Source organism: Barbus barbus, assembly GCF_936440315.1.
Source record: "Barbus barbus genome assembly, chromosome: 37".
Classification (NCBI taxonomy): Eukaryota; Metazoa; Chordata; class Actinopteri; order Cypriniformes; family Cyprinidae; genus Barbus; species Barbus barbus.
Genome location: NC_136715.1, coordinates 787,232 through 803,024, shown reverse-complemented (window position 1 = coordinate 803,024; position 15,793 = coordinate 787,232). Strand labels below are relative to the sequence as shown.

The 15,793-nt window shown below is 33.6% G+C and overlaps 1 protein-coding gene across 2 annotated transcripts in view; it reads left to right on the top strand.

The window, feature by feature from the left end:
• LOC306857119 (son of sevenless homolog 1-like) overlaps positions 1–15,793 on the top strand; it is a 72,983-nt gene that overhangs the window by 3,958 nt on the left and 53,232 nt on the right. For both annotated transcript variants that reach the window (XM_079396823.1, XM_079396822.1), the window contains exons 2-8: positions 6,328–6,453; positions 9,060–9,191; positions 11,591–11,755; positions 12,904–13,110; positions 14,389–14,532; positions 15,252–15,362; positions 15,535–15,633. In XM_079396823.1, coding sequence (XP_079252949.1) covers positions 6,328–6,453; positions 9,060–9,191; positions 11,591–11,755; positions 12,904–13,110; positions 14,389–14,532; positions 15,252–15,362; positions 15,535–15,633 — 984 coding nt within the window. The remainder of the gene's footprint in view (positions 1–6,327; positions 6,454–9,059; positions 9,192–11,590; positions 11,756–12,903; positions 13,111–14,388; positions 14,533–15,251; positions 15,363–15,534; positions 15,634–15,793) is intronic.

The window sequence follows — 15,793 nt, the reverse complement described above, 5'->3', positions numbered from 1 at the left end:
TACAACCTACATTAAGTATATTTTTAAAAGCCGTTTTATGCTTTTCCTTGATAAACTTTCCTATTGATTTTGACTTGTGTTTTAATATGTTGGCTAACGTTATATGAAGAGGAAGAATTTTGACTGGCTGATGATTGATTTTTCATTGCTTGGCATTGCCCCAGATGATTTCAATAAAGAAGCTGACGTTATGTGTATGCTTTTTTTTTATGATGATGATAACGCGAGGTAAGGCATAATCGTGACCTGGTTTAAGTGTAATTCATAGATTAAGTATTTCAAATGCAGGTTATTATACACACACACACACAGTTTTTTTTCTTACCATCTTTTGGGGGTTTCTTACACTTAGACTAGTCGACTAGTCGGATACAAAACTTCCGTTTAAACGACAGGCAAATTAGTCATAGCGCACATCCCTACTGGAGACTGATGACTTGACTGAGGTAAATGAAATGCTACGTGATATTTTGTTTACAAGCTGTTTTAATGACGTCTTTGTGTGGTTGAAACACAGATTGAGCAATTACACGAAGCATCAGATGTTCATTCATGTTTATTTTGTGTCGCGCCATATCAAAGAGTGCCAAAACACCATTTATTGTTTGAATTTCCTGAAAAAAATGGACATAATTTGAAAGATGAGACTGTTTCTTATGAAAAGTAACAATATAACAATATTTCCAATGAAGTCCCACTCATGCAGTGGATAAAACAATGCTGTATTTGATTGGTGCGCAAGCATACCGAACCGAAAGACGAATACGTGTACCGTTACACCCCGAAATGAGATGCACACAAAACTGCTGATCTATGTTGTGATTGTACCCAATATTTACTCAAAATATTGCGCTCTATCCATTCAAACCATCAGTAGATTTTAAAATTAGACTGAATGACGTGCTTATACCGATATTCACTAATGTAATACAGTTACAGAGTTTTTTGGGGTTTTCAAAACATCTTAATTTGCCTTTCCACAAATTATGGCCTAAAAGGTCTTAAATCAGAGCAGAAAGTCAAATTCATAAATCGTGGCATTAAATGTTGCACGCACTGCAAAAAAATCAGTGTTTTTGTCTTGTTTTCCGGTACAAATATCTGAACATCCTTAAATTGAAATACTGGAGATGCAAAAGAGATAAAGTCTTGAGGAATGGACCAAAATGAACGAATGTCTGTCATTGAGGAATGAAAACTTGTTTCAATTTGAATTAAGTCGATTTTTCTGCGCTTATTGTCGGATATCTGTTCTTAGAGCCAGACAATGATATCGGTACGTTTATAACAACATAAAGCAGGTGAGATTTGCTATATAGTATATATCAGTTTACGAGAGTTAATGTATGAATGCAGATCAACTTGGATATAATTATATATGCAACTTCGTATAAAAAGCTAGGTGGTAATGTAGTTACATTTTGTGATGAAATAAGAAATCACGCAGCTGGGATTTGCTATATCTAGTAAGTTGGATACACTTATATAATTGTAGGTTGAAGTTATTAATTTATTATGTGGTGATATTGAGACTTATGAAACCTGTGAGGTTGTATTCATGACAGCTTGTTGTGCTGACTAGCCTAATTGCTATTTATTGACGTGTATCTCTGGTAAATGATGCATATATGAATGACAGAATACATGCAAAATGATTTAAGACATGTCTTATCAATGCATAATAAATCATATCTGTTGAAAAGATTGTCAAATGTTGAAATGGCATAAGCTGATGATCTCACATTGGCTGAATATCATTTGAATATGGGTCTGTCGCTAATGATCATCCGTCCATGAGATCTCGTGCGTCTGTGTTCATGCTCAGATTCACAGCTGCTGATCTCGTGAACCTCTCTGCTGTGTGCCGATCCAACATGGCAGCGCTCTGGATGCAGTTTCAGCTCGCACTCGCTCACACTACTGTGCTTGGCAGCTTCTTGCTGTTTCTTTCTGTGACGCTGAGTCCATAGCAACAGCGAAACTCAGAACACTCCTGCTCATGGGCCGCATATTTGCCCTCATACAGAATCCATCAAGATGTTTTTAACTGAAATACGAGTCCATAATAACATCTCCTCCAGTGAAAAAGTGCATCTCCTGTTGTCTCTCACATTAAAATCCAGCCACATATTAGTTTAGAGCTGTTTTGTCTTGTAAACGCTGCTTGATCTGTGCAGATTTCTCTCCTGATTCACACCAGAACACTTTTCCAAGCATCTTAATGCTGGATGTGTTTCAGCTTTAGTCTTCTCCAGATGTTAACTGATGGACTGGAGTGGTGTGGATTATTGTGATGTTTTTATCAGCTGTTTGGACTCTCATTCTGACGGCACCCATTCACTGCAGAGCATCCATTGCTGAGACACTGATGCAGAGACACATTTCTACAAACCTGATGAAGAAACACACTCATCCTGATCTCGGATGAATTGAGGATAGATTTTAATATTTTGAGTGAAGTGTTCCTTTAATTTGTTGATCGTATGATCCTTGATCTCACCGTCATGTGATGTGTTGTTGACCTGGTCAATCAGCTGATATCTGGCCTTGTTAAGATCATCAGCAGTTGCTAAACGTGTCTGATTAACAGAAGTGTGTCTGTTCTGATGTTTATTGACCGTCAGTGGATGCTGCTCATCTTCAGTTTTTAGCTGCGGTTTAGTGTGCGTCTCGTTTGTTGTTACTGAGTTGAATTTGGAAGTTTTTTTTATTTTTTTTTTAAGACATTTCTTCTGTTTACCAAGGCTGCATTTATTTGATAAAAAATACAGTAAAAACTGAAATATACAAATTAAAACAGCTGTTTTCTAAGTGAATATCTGTTAAACTGTAATTTATTTCTGTGACCAAAGCTGAATTTTCATCATCATTACGCCAGTCTTCAGTGTCATTAGGGGTCGACCGATAGGTGTTTTTCAGGGCACATACTGATTATTACAGATCAATAGACCGATAACCGATATATGTGTCTGGTGTAAAGATGAAAATTAGTGTCAAAGTTAAGAATAACAAGGGCTCTGACAAAAACCTTCTTTAAATGCTTTTAAACACATCTTTAATTCTGGGAACTTCTAATAATAACATTTAAATAAAGATGAATAATAATAACATGAAAAGTGCAGGGAGCACCCAGCAGCATTCTGTAAACAGTTTGTAAAACTTAAAAGAAGTAAATAGCAACAAATGAACAAATAATGGAAAATAGATGCGATAACTCCCTGAAGTATTATAAGCTTAATTTAATTGTCTTCCTAGCTCCATTGTAGAAGTTAAGAAGACCGCAACTATTTTCTTGAAATTATAACACTAATAGCCTGTTATAGGCACACTCAATTTTTGGCATCCTAATCCTGACACAAGAAATTTCCATTAGTTTTAATTTACAGTACAGTGCAAATGAAGGCATAAAACATTAATTTCATTTATCTTTTAATCAAATGAGAGTTAAACATAATTTTTTGGCAAACAAAGGGGTTTACTAGTAAAATTAAAACATGGAAGAAATAGCATATTGTGTGATTATTCTTTTAAACTAAGGTTGTAATAGTTGTAGTTGTAGTAGTAATATTATGTATTTTCTGCTGCACCACAGTAATATATTTCTAACAATTTCTTTAAGCTAAACTGAACTTTTATTTTGACGGGTTGCCATGAGGACCTTATAAGTTTTGCATGTACTGTATATGATTGTATATTTAAAACATTTATTTGGCAACTTTTGATAAGTGACTCGGACAATAAAAAGGCACACATTTTCCATCCAGATTACACAAAAAGAGGAAACTGAAGATGCCTAACAGTGCACACCATGTGAATTCACTTAGCTGCTATTCGCAATTGTTCAGTTTAGTAATAATAATAATTGAATAATTGAATAAATTGTTCATTTATGCAACAAATGGACCTTCCTTTAGCAACTTTCTCTGAAAGTTATTTGGCAACACTGCGCGTCTGTGCCATTCACACACAGTGCATTTCAAAATTAAATTATTTTATCGGCAAATCAGTTTTGAAAATGACCAATATCGGCTCCGATAATCGATCGATCCTTGAGGAATCAGTTTAACTATGAGTTCTTGTCATATTTTATTACCATTTTCTAAACTATAGCGAATAAACTAAACTCTTTTCAGCTCAAATATTTTCTTGAAGTCCCTCTGAGATTTTGATTTAAAATTTCAGTAATTTTACAACACATTCACATGTTTGTGTTTCTTTGATTAATGATCACATGACTTGCCGGTAAACAAATAAAATATTTGTTTTATTTTAAAATATATATTTTTTAGTATTTTTTATTTATTCATTTTTTTAATTGTACATTTATGATTCGTTTAACTTATAATTAATTTTGTTTTTATTTTAAATTGTACATTTATTCATTTTAATTGTACATTTATTTATTTTAATTGTAAATTTTTTATTTAAATAATTTTAGTAAGAGCTTTATTTTGATTTGTTTTTATTTTAAAAATGTCTTATTGATGATTAAATTAACTTTTGATAAGTATATTATTTTTAATTTGTTTAGATTTTCATTTGTATGATTTATTTCACTTAAGTGTTTTATTTAGATTAAAAATGATTTATTTTAATTTTACTTTGGTATGATATAAATTGTAGTTCGTGCTTTTATTTAGATTTTTTGCAATTTTTTACTCATTTTAATTTAGAGTATTTATGATTTAATTAACTTTGAATTAGTTTTTATCTTAATTTTTTACTTTCATTTTTACATTTAATGACAAGTTTTATTTTGATTATTTAGATTTTTTAATTATGTATTTATTTTAATTTTAAATGTTTGTGATTATTAGCTTTGAAATTATTTACTTGTGTTAATTTTACATTTATAATTTTTACCATATTTTTTAAAACTCTTATATTTGTATGATTTAATCAAAGTCTTTTATTTAGATTTTTACATTTTACAATTTACATTTGTATGATTTCATTTTTAGTAAGTGCTTTATTTCAATTGTGTTTGTATTTTAAAATAATTTATTTTAATTGTACATATTTATGATTTTTTTTACTTATCTTGCAATTATTTATTAACATTTTTAGGGTTAGTTTAGTTCTGATTGGTTTTTATATTTCTCTTAATTTAATTTGACGTTTTTGTGATGAAGTATTGGTTTTTCCTGCTCTAGATGACTGAGATCTGGAGGTTAGTTTTATTGATGTAGCAGTAACGGCATGATTTCTGGCTTGTGTTTCTTGCCCCAGTGACCCGAGCGTGTTTGACGTCAGTCCTGTACTCTGGTACAGTAGGGTAAAGTGTGTGTGTGTGTGCTCCTGCAGTCCTCTGACCAGAGTGATTGACAGCTGCCCGTCACTCTGCTGTGCTGTTGTGGATTTGCGCAGACGTCACACTGATGAACACACACACACACACACACACCGAGACTCACATGAGGAACTGAGTGTGTGTCGTGTTTGAGCGATGTCTCAACAGGAAGATGTCCTCAGGCATGTTTCGCTAGAAAACCCACAATCCCTCAGATACTGGATTAGGCTGCGTTTGTAAAAATATCTCATTGTGGGAGCTGAAGGAACTCTCTCTCTCTCTCTCACACACACACACACACACGCACACACAGGCTCAGGTGGGAGGGAGAATAAAGACACTCGTCTGATTTGAGACGTTCTCACTAGTTTATTTTAGTATCTTTGAGATAATATTGTAGTTTTCATTAATATTTTGAATTTGTTTGTTTTTTTCAATATTTTCTGTCTTCATTTTAGTTTAAATGGAAGTTTTAGTCATTTTGTGTTTTTTGTCATTTTTAGTTTTGTTTTTTGTCTTTAGGTTTCTATTATAGTTTTTATAAATATTTGAAATTCTCTTTTTTCGTTTTCCATTTTATGTTAATTTTAAAGTTTTAGTAATTTTACTATTTTATCATTTTTATTAGTTTTTTTGTCTTTAGGTTTCTATTATAGTTTTTATAAATATTTTAAAATCTTTTTTATAAAAAAAGTTTTTATGACAAACTTTTGGTAAGGGCAATTATTTTGATTGTTTGTATTTTAAAATAATTTATTTTATTTTGACATTTTTATTATTTATTTCGTTTTTAGTAAGTGTTTTATTTTGATTGTATTTTCAAAAATATATATTTTTAATATACATATATATTTTTTAATTTGACATTTTTATGATTTAATTTTTAGTAGCTGCTTTGTTTTTTATTTTACAATTATTTATTTTATTTTAATGATTTAATTTTTTTTTTTTTTAACAAAGTTTTTTCTTTGTTATTTTGAAAGTATTTTCTCTGTCATGGTTCTGTGCTGATGTGTGTGTGTGTGTGTGTGTTGCAGGTGCTGAGTCAGGTGCACCCGAAGCTGTCGTCGCAGCAGGAGGCGCTGCAGTACATCGAGGGCCTGATCCTGGTGCTTCTCAACACTCTCTGTCAGGCTCAGCCGCGCACCGTTCAGGACGTGGAGGTGAACCTCGTTAACCGCCTCGTTAACCGCGGCACACGCTCAGGCTCATCATCATACAGTTTCTGCAGTTTCTGCTCGATTAGCGCCACACTCATTTCCAGTAAAAAAGCCTGATATCATGAAATCACATCACACATATCGATTATAATTTGGATTTCTTAGTGTTTCTGAAAGAAGTTTCTTCTGCTGACCAAGACTGCATCTATTTGATCAAAAATACTTAAAAAATGTGAAAATTTATTCTAATGTAAAACAGCTGTTTTCTATGTGAATGTGTTAAACTGTAATTTATTTCTGTGATCTGCAGCTGTATTTTCAGCATCATTACTCCAGTCTTCAGTGTCACATGATCTTCAGAAATCATAATAATATACTGATTTACTGCTCAACAAACATTTCTCATTATTATCAATGTTGAACACAGTTGAATATTTTTGTGGAAACTGATACATTTTATTTTTCAGGATTCTGGGATGAATAGAAAGTTCAAAAGAACAGCATTATAAATGTTGTTACTGTCACTTTTGATCAATGTAAGGCGTCCTTGATCAATAAAAGTATTACTTTAAGTCTTAAAACTGTGTTCAACATTGATAATAATCAGAAATGTTTCTTGAGCAGTATATTAGAATGATTTCTGAAGATCATGTGACTAATAATGCAGTAATCTGACAATCAAACAATAATAAATCTGACTAAATCCAATCCGCTGAAGTAAATGTACAAAATCTACACACATAATTTCTGATAGTTCAGCATAACTGATGCACTTTATGCTTATATTTGTTGTCTGGTTTTAGGGTGAAATATGAGCTCACTCGTTGAGATCTGATGAATATTTTACTGTCAGTTTGAGGAATCAGGCAGAGAAACACGGTCATGTGATGCTGAGCATCTTGGGACTCGACGCATCTGAAATAGTGCTTCTGATGTGAATGTGTGTGTTGATGTTGACTAACTGCTGCTGTGTTTGCTTGTTGCTCACAGACGCCGCTGTGAGTCGATCAGGTGCTTTAGTTTGTGCTGTAGATGATGTTAAACCCTCAGCTGGTTTATCATGCTCTCCTCCTCCTCCATCACAGCCCTGACTAGCACTGGGCGATATGGCCCAAGAAATATCACCATCATTTTTCCCATATCAGTAGATATCGATAATTATCTGGATAAATGTCAGATTTTTAAAGGCAGATTTGTGCTCCAATGTGAGAGTTATAAACCCAGACGCTTCTCTGTGGTCAGAACATGACAAACACTTCACATTTTTGAATTCTTTACACCTTTCCAGTCATTTTTCCTTAACAAAATCAATATTGCAATTAAAAAAAAAATCTTAGTTTCTGCATGTTTTAATGAGTGATATTGTTCCAAATCAAGAGAAGGTTTGTGTTTCCTGATAATATTAATAATAATATAACTAGAGCTGGCAAACGATTAAATATGATTAATTGCATCCAAAATAAAAGGTTTTGTTTACATAATATATATGTGTGTGTGCTGTGTATATTTATTATGTATATAGAAGTACACACACATACAGTATATATCTGACCCTGCAGCACAGAAGCAGTCATGAGTAACACAGGTATATCTGTAGAAATAGCCAACAATACATTGTATGGATCAAAATTATACATTTCTCTTTTATGACAAAAATCATTAGGATATTAAGATCATGTTCCATCAAGATATTTTGTAAATGTCCTACCGTAAATATATCAAAACTTCATTTTTGATTAGTAATATGCATTGCTAAGAACTTCATTTGAACAACTTTAAAGGAGATTTTCTCAATATTTAGATTTTTTTGCACCCTCAGATTCCAGATTTTCAAATAGTTGTATCTCAGACAAATATTGTCCTATCATAACAAACCAAACATCAATGGAAAGATTATTTATTCAGCTTCAGATGATGCATAAATGTCTATTTTGAAAAATGTACCCTTATGACTGGTTTAGTGCTCCAGGGTCACATATTTTGAAAATATTTACGTCTATATTTAAATGAATATAATTTATATTATAAATAAATAGTTAATATATATACAACATATTTTTCTGAAATATATATATATATATGCATGTGTGTGCATTTATATATACATAATAAATATTCACAGTACACACATTATGTGAACACAAACGTTTATTTTGGATGCAGTTAATCACGATTAATCGTTTGACAGCACTAAGAACATTTTCTAACAAAAAGTGCAAAGTAACAAGAAAAAATAAAATATTTTTTTGTTAGAAAATGTTTATTTACTATTTATTCAAGTTTAAGGTATGTAATATTCTGATACTTAATTTAAATGATCTAAATATTCTTCAGAATGAAGTTTGTTGTCATTTGAAAGCGTGTAGGCCTTCTTGCATTATTATGCTGTTATGTTATGATTATATATTCAGTGGTATAAAATGGTGTTAAAATGACAATAAAATCATTATTGATATATCGCCCAGGCCTAGGCCTGTCTCTAATCATCCTCATCTTCATCATGCTCTCTCTGTGCTTGTGTTGTCGCTCATCTGTCAGTGTTGGATCCTCCCCTGATCTCTGTGTCTGCTGTGGTTTGTGTGTTCCTCACATGTGCTGCTGTTCTTCAGGAGCGAGTGCAGAGGAGTTTCCCGCACCCCATCGAGAAATGGGCCATCGCAGACGCTCAGGCTGCTATCGAGAAGAGGAAGAGGAGGAACCCGCTAGCGCTGCCCGTCGACAAGATCCACCCGCTCCTCAAGGTGTCTCCTCAAACCCACAGCATCAGCCCGGAGAACACGCGGCTTGATTCATCAAAGCAGTGGCATTATTTATGAACTCAGATCTTTTGAAAGGGCACTTCCGTCTTTATTTATTTATTTGATTTAATAATAATGTATTTTATGATTAGTTATTTGTTTTTAATTGTAAAATAATAATAGTAATAATTGAATTCATCATTTTTTATTAAATAATATCATTATAATTTATAATGCATTATTTTAGTTTTAATTAATAATACAGTAATAATTTAATTAATAAATGTAATATTAATATTATCATATGTTGTATTTATAAACAAATATTATTAGTAATTATAGTATTTTTTTGTTATTACTTTATTTGATTTCATAAATGTATTTTATGATTAGTTATTTGTTTTTAATTAAAAAATAATAATAGTAATAATTGAATTCATCATTTGTTATTAAATAATATGATTATATTTATAATGCATTGTTATTTTTAGTTTTTAATAAGGATAGTAATCATTTAATTTGTTTATTGGATTTAACAATATTATAATTTTATTTAATTAATAATAATAATAGAAACTTATGTGATTTAATAATGTTGTAATTTATAATAATGTTATTTTTGTTATTTTTAATTTCAAATATTGCAATACTAGCAATATAAGTACTAGTAGTAATAATAATAATAATTTATATTATTATTTGATTACAATTTTTTATTATTTTAGCTGCTGACCAAAACATATCCAAGTTACAGTTATATAATGAATATATATATATATTACAGTATAATATGTATAATGAATATGGGCTTAAAGTGCAGACTCAGCTTTAATTTGAGGGTATTCTCATCACAATTGGAGGAAAGGTTAAATAATTACAGCTCTTTAATATGTACCTCCCCCTTTTTTAAGGAAACATAAGTAATTGACTCAAAAGCTGTTTCATGGACCGATGTGGGTTATTTCTACATCAATTAAGCAGGTAAAAGGCCTGGAGTTGATTGCATTTGGAAGCTGTTGCTGTGAACCACATCATGCGGTCAAAGGAGCTCTTCATAGAAGAGAAACAGACCATTGTTAGGCTTCAAAAACAAAACAGATCCATCAGAGAGAGAGCAGGAACATTAGGAGCTAAATCAACAGTTTGGTACATTCTGAGAAAACAAGACCGCACTGGTGAACTCAGAAACATAGAAAGACCTGGACGTCCACGGAGGACAACAGTGATGATGATCGGAGAATCCTCTCCATGGTGAAGAAAAGCCCTTTCACAACATCCAGCCAAGAGAAGAACACTCTCCAGGAGACAGACGTGTCTACAATCAAGAGAAGACTTCACCAGAGCAAATACAGAGGCTTCACCACAAGATAGATTAGACATCTAGAAAAGCCAGAGCACTTCTGGAAAAGCGTTCTTTGGACGCTGAAATTAAGATCAACCTGCACCAGAATGACGGGAAGAGAACAGTCTGGAGAAGGCTTGGAGCAGCTGATGATGGAAGCACACAGCATCATCTGAGTATCATGGAGTGGTGTGATCATGAGCTGCATGGCTTCAGTGGCTCTGGGTTACTGCTGTTTAGTGAAGATGAGACAGAAGACAGAAGCAGCCGGATCAATTCTGAAGTGTGTCGAGATATACTCTCTGCTCAGATTCAGTCAAACACAGCAAAGCTGATTCAGCGGCGCTTCAGAGAACTAATGAACAATGACCCAAAACATACAGCACAAGCAACCCAGGAGTTTCTGAAGGTAAAACAGTGGAATATTCTGCAATATCTGAGTCAATCTCCTGATCTCAACCTGATCGAGCAGCATTTCACTCGCTGAAGACAAAACTAAAGACAGAAAGAGCCACAAACACACAACAACTGAAGTCAGCTGCAGTAAAGACCTGGAGAAGCATCAGAAAGAAGAAACCCAGTCTCTGCTGATGTCCATGAGTTCAGAATTAAGACCGTCATCGCCTGCAAAGCATTCTCAACTAAATATTAAAAACCAGCGTATTATTTATGATTACATTTATTTGTCCAATTACATTTGAGCCCCTGAAAATGGGGAGGCTGTGTATAAAAATGGTTGCATTTCCTAAACATTTTATGTTATTTTAGTTCAACCCTAGAATTAAAGCTTATAGTCTGCGCTTCAATTTCATCTTGATTGTTTCATTTTAATTCTATTCTGGTGGCAGAGCCAAAATTATGAAAATTGTGTGAGTGTCCAAATAAGTGTATTAGTTGAGTGGTTTTTACTGTTGATGTCCAGATGAGGGTGCTGACGCTGCGGTGGCTCCACACATGAGCATCACTCAGGCTGTAGTGTACTTCACTGATGTTCTCCTGTTTGTTGTGAATGAAGCGAGCGTGTGGTCATGTGACACTGACGGCTCTGTCTCTCCTGCAGGAGGTTCTGGGTTATAAGATCGATCATCAGGTGTCGGTGTACATCGTGGCGGTTCTGGAGTACATCTCTGCCGATATACTGAAGCTGGCCGGAAACTATGTGCGAAACATTCGCCACTATGAGATCTCGCAGCAGGACATCACTGTGGCCATGTGTGCTGATAAGGTACGACCAACCGGACACACGGACGCACCATTTCTGATCAACATTATTTGAACAAAAAGCTCCAGGTTTGCTGTGCTTGTTTGTGGAAACATCATTTGACCAACATTTTGTGATTTATATATTATTATGGCTATAAAATAATAATAATAACAATAATTTTTACTATTACTGAATATAAATACAAAATACCAAAAAAATAAAAAATGCTACGACTGTAATATTTCACTGTAAAAACAAGTATTTAAGAAAAATATAATAGTAATAATAATAAATCATAATAATAATTATTTTTTAATTAAAACAATTTAAATTAAAACTTAATCTAAATACTTTTATATTTTATTTAAATATATAATAATAATTTTAATAATGTTTTATTGATAACTGTATTATTATTATTACTATATAATAAAACCAAAATATGAAATATTACTATTTTAATATTTCACTGTAAAAACTTAGTACTTAAGAAAATAATATAATATAATCATTTTTATTTTATATAATAATAATATTACTACTACTACTACTACTAAATAAAATCAAAATAAAAAATATTATTGCAATATTTCACTGTAAAAAACAAATATTAAAGCAACAATAATAATAATTATTATTATTATTTTAATTTAGAAAGTGTTAGTAATACACATTTTATTCATAATTTTATTATTATTATAAAATACAAAAAAACAAAATAAAAAATACTATTGTAATATATTTGACAAAAATTTGTATTTAATTAAAATACTATAATATTAATAAAAATAATAATAAAATTTTACAAAACTCTAAAACTCTTAATTTCTTAATTTTCAAAACTTTTATTTTGACTGAACATCACTGCAGCCTTAAAGCTGGTCTTTGATTGATCAGCGTTTCTCATTCTGTGTTGATTGGCTTGTCGTCTCATGTTTGGTTCATAAATGCATATTAAAGTGCCTCAAACTCCGATCAGATGCAGAGAAGATGATCATGTATTGTGACTTGCTCAGGCCCCGCCCAGCTCTGACTTAGCTCTGTCCCAGGCCCCGCCCAGCTCAGTCTCAGGCCCCGCCCAGCTCTGACTCAGCTCTGTCCCAGGCCACGCCCAGCTCAGTATCAGGCCCCGCCCAGCTCTGACTCCGCTCCTGTGTCTGTGCTTGCAGGTGCTGATGGACATGTTCCATCAGGTGGAGGAGGACATCAGCGTGTTTCCTCTGGACGAGGAGCCATCTGCGGCCGAGGAGCAGATGTACTATGACCTGGTAAAGACCTTCATGGCAGAGGTGCGTCAATATCTGCGCGACCTGAACCTCATCATCAAGGTTTTCCGCGAGCCCTTCGCCTCCAACACCATGCTGTTCTCCCCACACGTGAGTCCTGCTCCTCATCCTCGCTCCTCTGCTCTAGGGCTGTCACGATAACTGCAATATCACAATACTGCGTTATTGATGCTCATTTAAACATTTGAACCCTTTCCAACAATGACTGTATGATTTTGAGATCCATCTTTACACACTGAGGACCACTGAGGGACTCATATGCAGCTATTACAGAAGATTCAAACGCTCACTGATGGATGCTTCAGAAGGAAAAACCATGCATTAAGAGCCATGAACAGAATGGAGATCAGTACATTTTTCTTATTTTGCCTAAATATTATATTTTTAATTTAGTACTGCCCTTCAGAAGCTACAGAAGATACTTACATGTTTCCCAGAAGACAAAATCAATTAGATTTACCCTGATCTTCAAATTCAAAAAGTTTTCACCCCCTGGCTACATCATACAGTCATTGTTGGAAAGGGTTCAAATACACAAAAATGCTGGAAAACCAAAGAATTTGTGAGAGCTGAAGGATTATTCTGAAGAACAGCAGACAGTTTAACTGTTCAGGACAAACAACTCATGAACAACTATCACTAAACACAAAACACAGCTGTGGATCGTTCAGGGAAAAACACAGTAATAAGAACCAATGGGGATGTAAACTTTTGAACGGGGTCATTTTTATAAATTCAACTTATTTTCTCTTGTGGACTATATGTAAACATCTTTTATGTGAAATATCGTATTATGGTCAATACTAAATAAACAACAACATGCATTTTGTATGATCCCTTTTATTTTGGTAAAATAATTAAAGGGGTCATATGATGCGATTTCAAGTTGTCCTTTCTCTTTGGAGTGTTACAAGCTGTTTGTGCATAGATAAGATCCCTGAAGTTGCTAAGACTAAAGTCTCAAAACCAAAGAGATATTCTTTATCAAAGTTAAGACCTTCCTAAAACAGCTCATTTAAACACACCCCACGTCTACGTCACAATGTGGAAATATTTGTGTAATGCTGCCCAAATGTTCACGCAAAGAAAAAGAAAAAAATCCTACAATGTGATTTCCTGGATTCTTTCCCCCCATTCTGTCTCTAATAGTTGAAGTGTACCTATGATGAACATTACAGGCCTCGCTCATCTTGTTAAGCGGGAGAACTTGCACAATTGCTGGCTGACTAAATACTTTTTTTGCCCAACTGTGTGTGTACATGTGTGTGTGTATATATATATATTAATGGCAATGATACTGCATATCGCACTATTGAGCCACTCAGAATCAGCACAAGGTATATTGGCTGGTCTGCTCTGTTCCTGCAGGACGTGGAGAACATCTTCAGCCGGATCGTGGACATCCATGAGGTGACGGTGAAGCTGTTGGGGCTGATCGAGGACACGGTGGAGATGACCGACGAGGGCAGTCCTCACCCGCTGGTGGGCAGCTGCTTCGAGGACCTGGCCGAGGTCAGACGCTCACACACATCGCTATATGAAATCATTTCATCATTTGGAGAGATGTCTATGTTGTACCTTTGAAACAATGAAATGAATTAAAAGTGTTTTTGGCAAAGTGCGGTCACTACAGTCAGACCTAGACATGAAAATTAATTATATTTTTGTTGTTGATTAATATTGGTATTTCAATTTATAACGACTTTAATAATTGAAGTTATTATAAGAACTTATTGAAGTTATTATAACCTTAATAATATTTTTTTTATTATTATTACACTTTACTTGTTATTTAACAATAACATTATAATTTTTAATTATTAAAAACTGTTTAATAATTTAATATTTTATTTAATAGTAATACTATTTTTTAATCATTTGGTTAATTATTAATTAATAATAATAATTTAATTAATGTATATATTTTGTTTAATAACTATATATATATATATATATATATATATATATATATATATAATTTCTTCTTTTTTTTAAATTAATTTGTAACATTCGTAAAAGTAATTGTTATTATAACTGATGTATTTATGTATTTTGAAGCTGTATGGCTCAGCACTAGTAAGATGGATTTGTGTTAGTGTGTTGTGTTTTTGGAGTTAGTGTAGTGTGTGATGATTGAAGTGTGTCTCTCTGTGTGTGTGTGTGTGTGTGTGGCGCTCGAGCCGCTTGTTTTTCCTGTCGTCCATTAACTCTGAGGTGTGGGCCATTTTCAGGAGCTGGCCTTCGACCCCTACGAGACGTACGCACAGGATATCCTGCGCAGCGGCTTCCACGACCACTTCCTGAGTCAGCTGTCCAAACCCGGAGCGGCCATCTACCTGCAGGTCAGAGGTCACAGACGCTCTGGAGATATGAACACACACAGTGGAGGCCAAAATGATTAGAACACTAGTATTTTCAGCAGCTAAAAATAGTCTTTTTCTATCTTTTGCTGTAGTTTCCAAACATTCATTTAGCCATTAATCATAATAATCCAGTGAGATTTTTGTGTTTCAGTCCATCTGTGAAGGCTTCAAAGAGGCGGTGCAGTATGTTTTACCGCGGTTACTCCTCACGCCCGTCTACCACTGTCTGCATTACTTCGAGATTTTAAAGGCGAGTGTCATCAGCACCGATCAGCTTCCCACAATGCACCTCACTGACTCGTACATAACTTCTGAAACCAAATGATGCTAAATGAATCGTTTCCAAACGTACAGGACATAGGAAAACTAATAAAGCACGTTCAGATCTTTATAAACGATAGCTTTAGAGC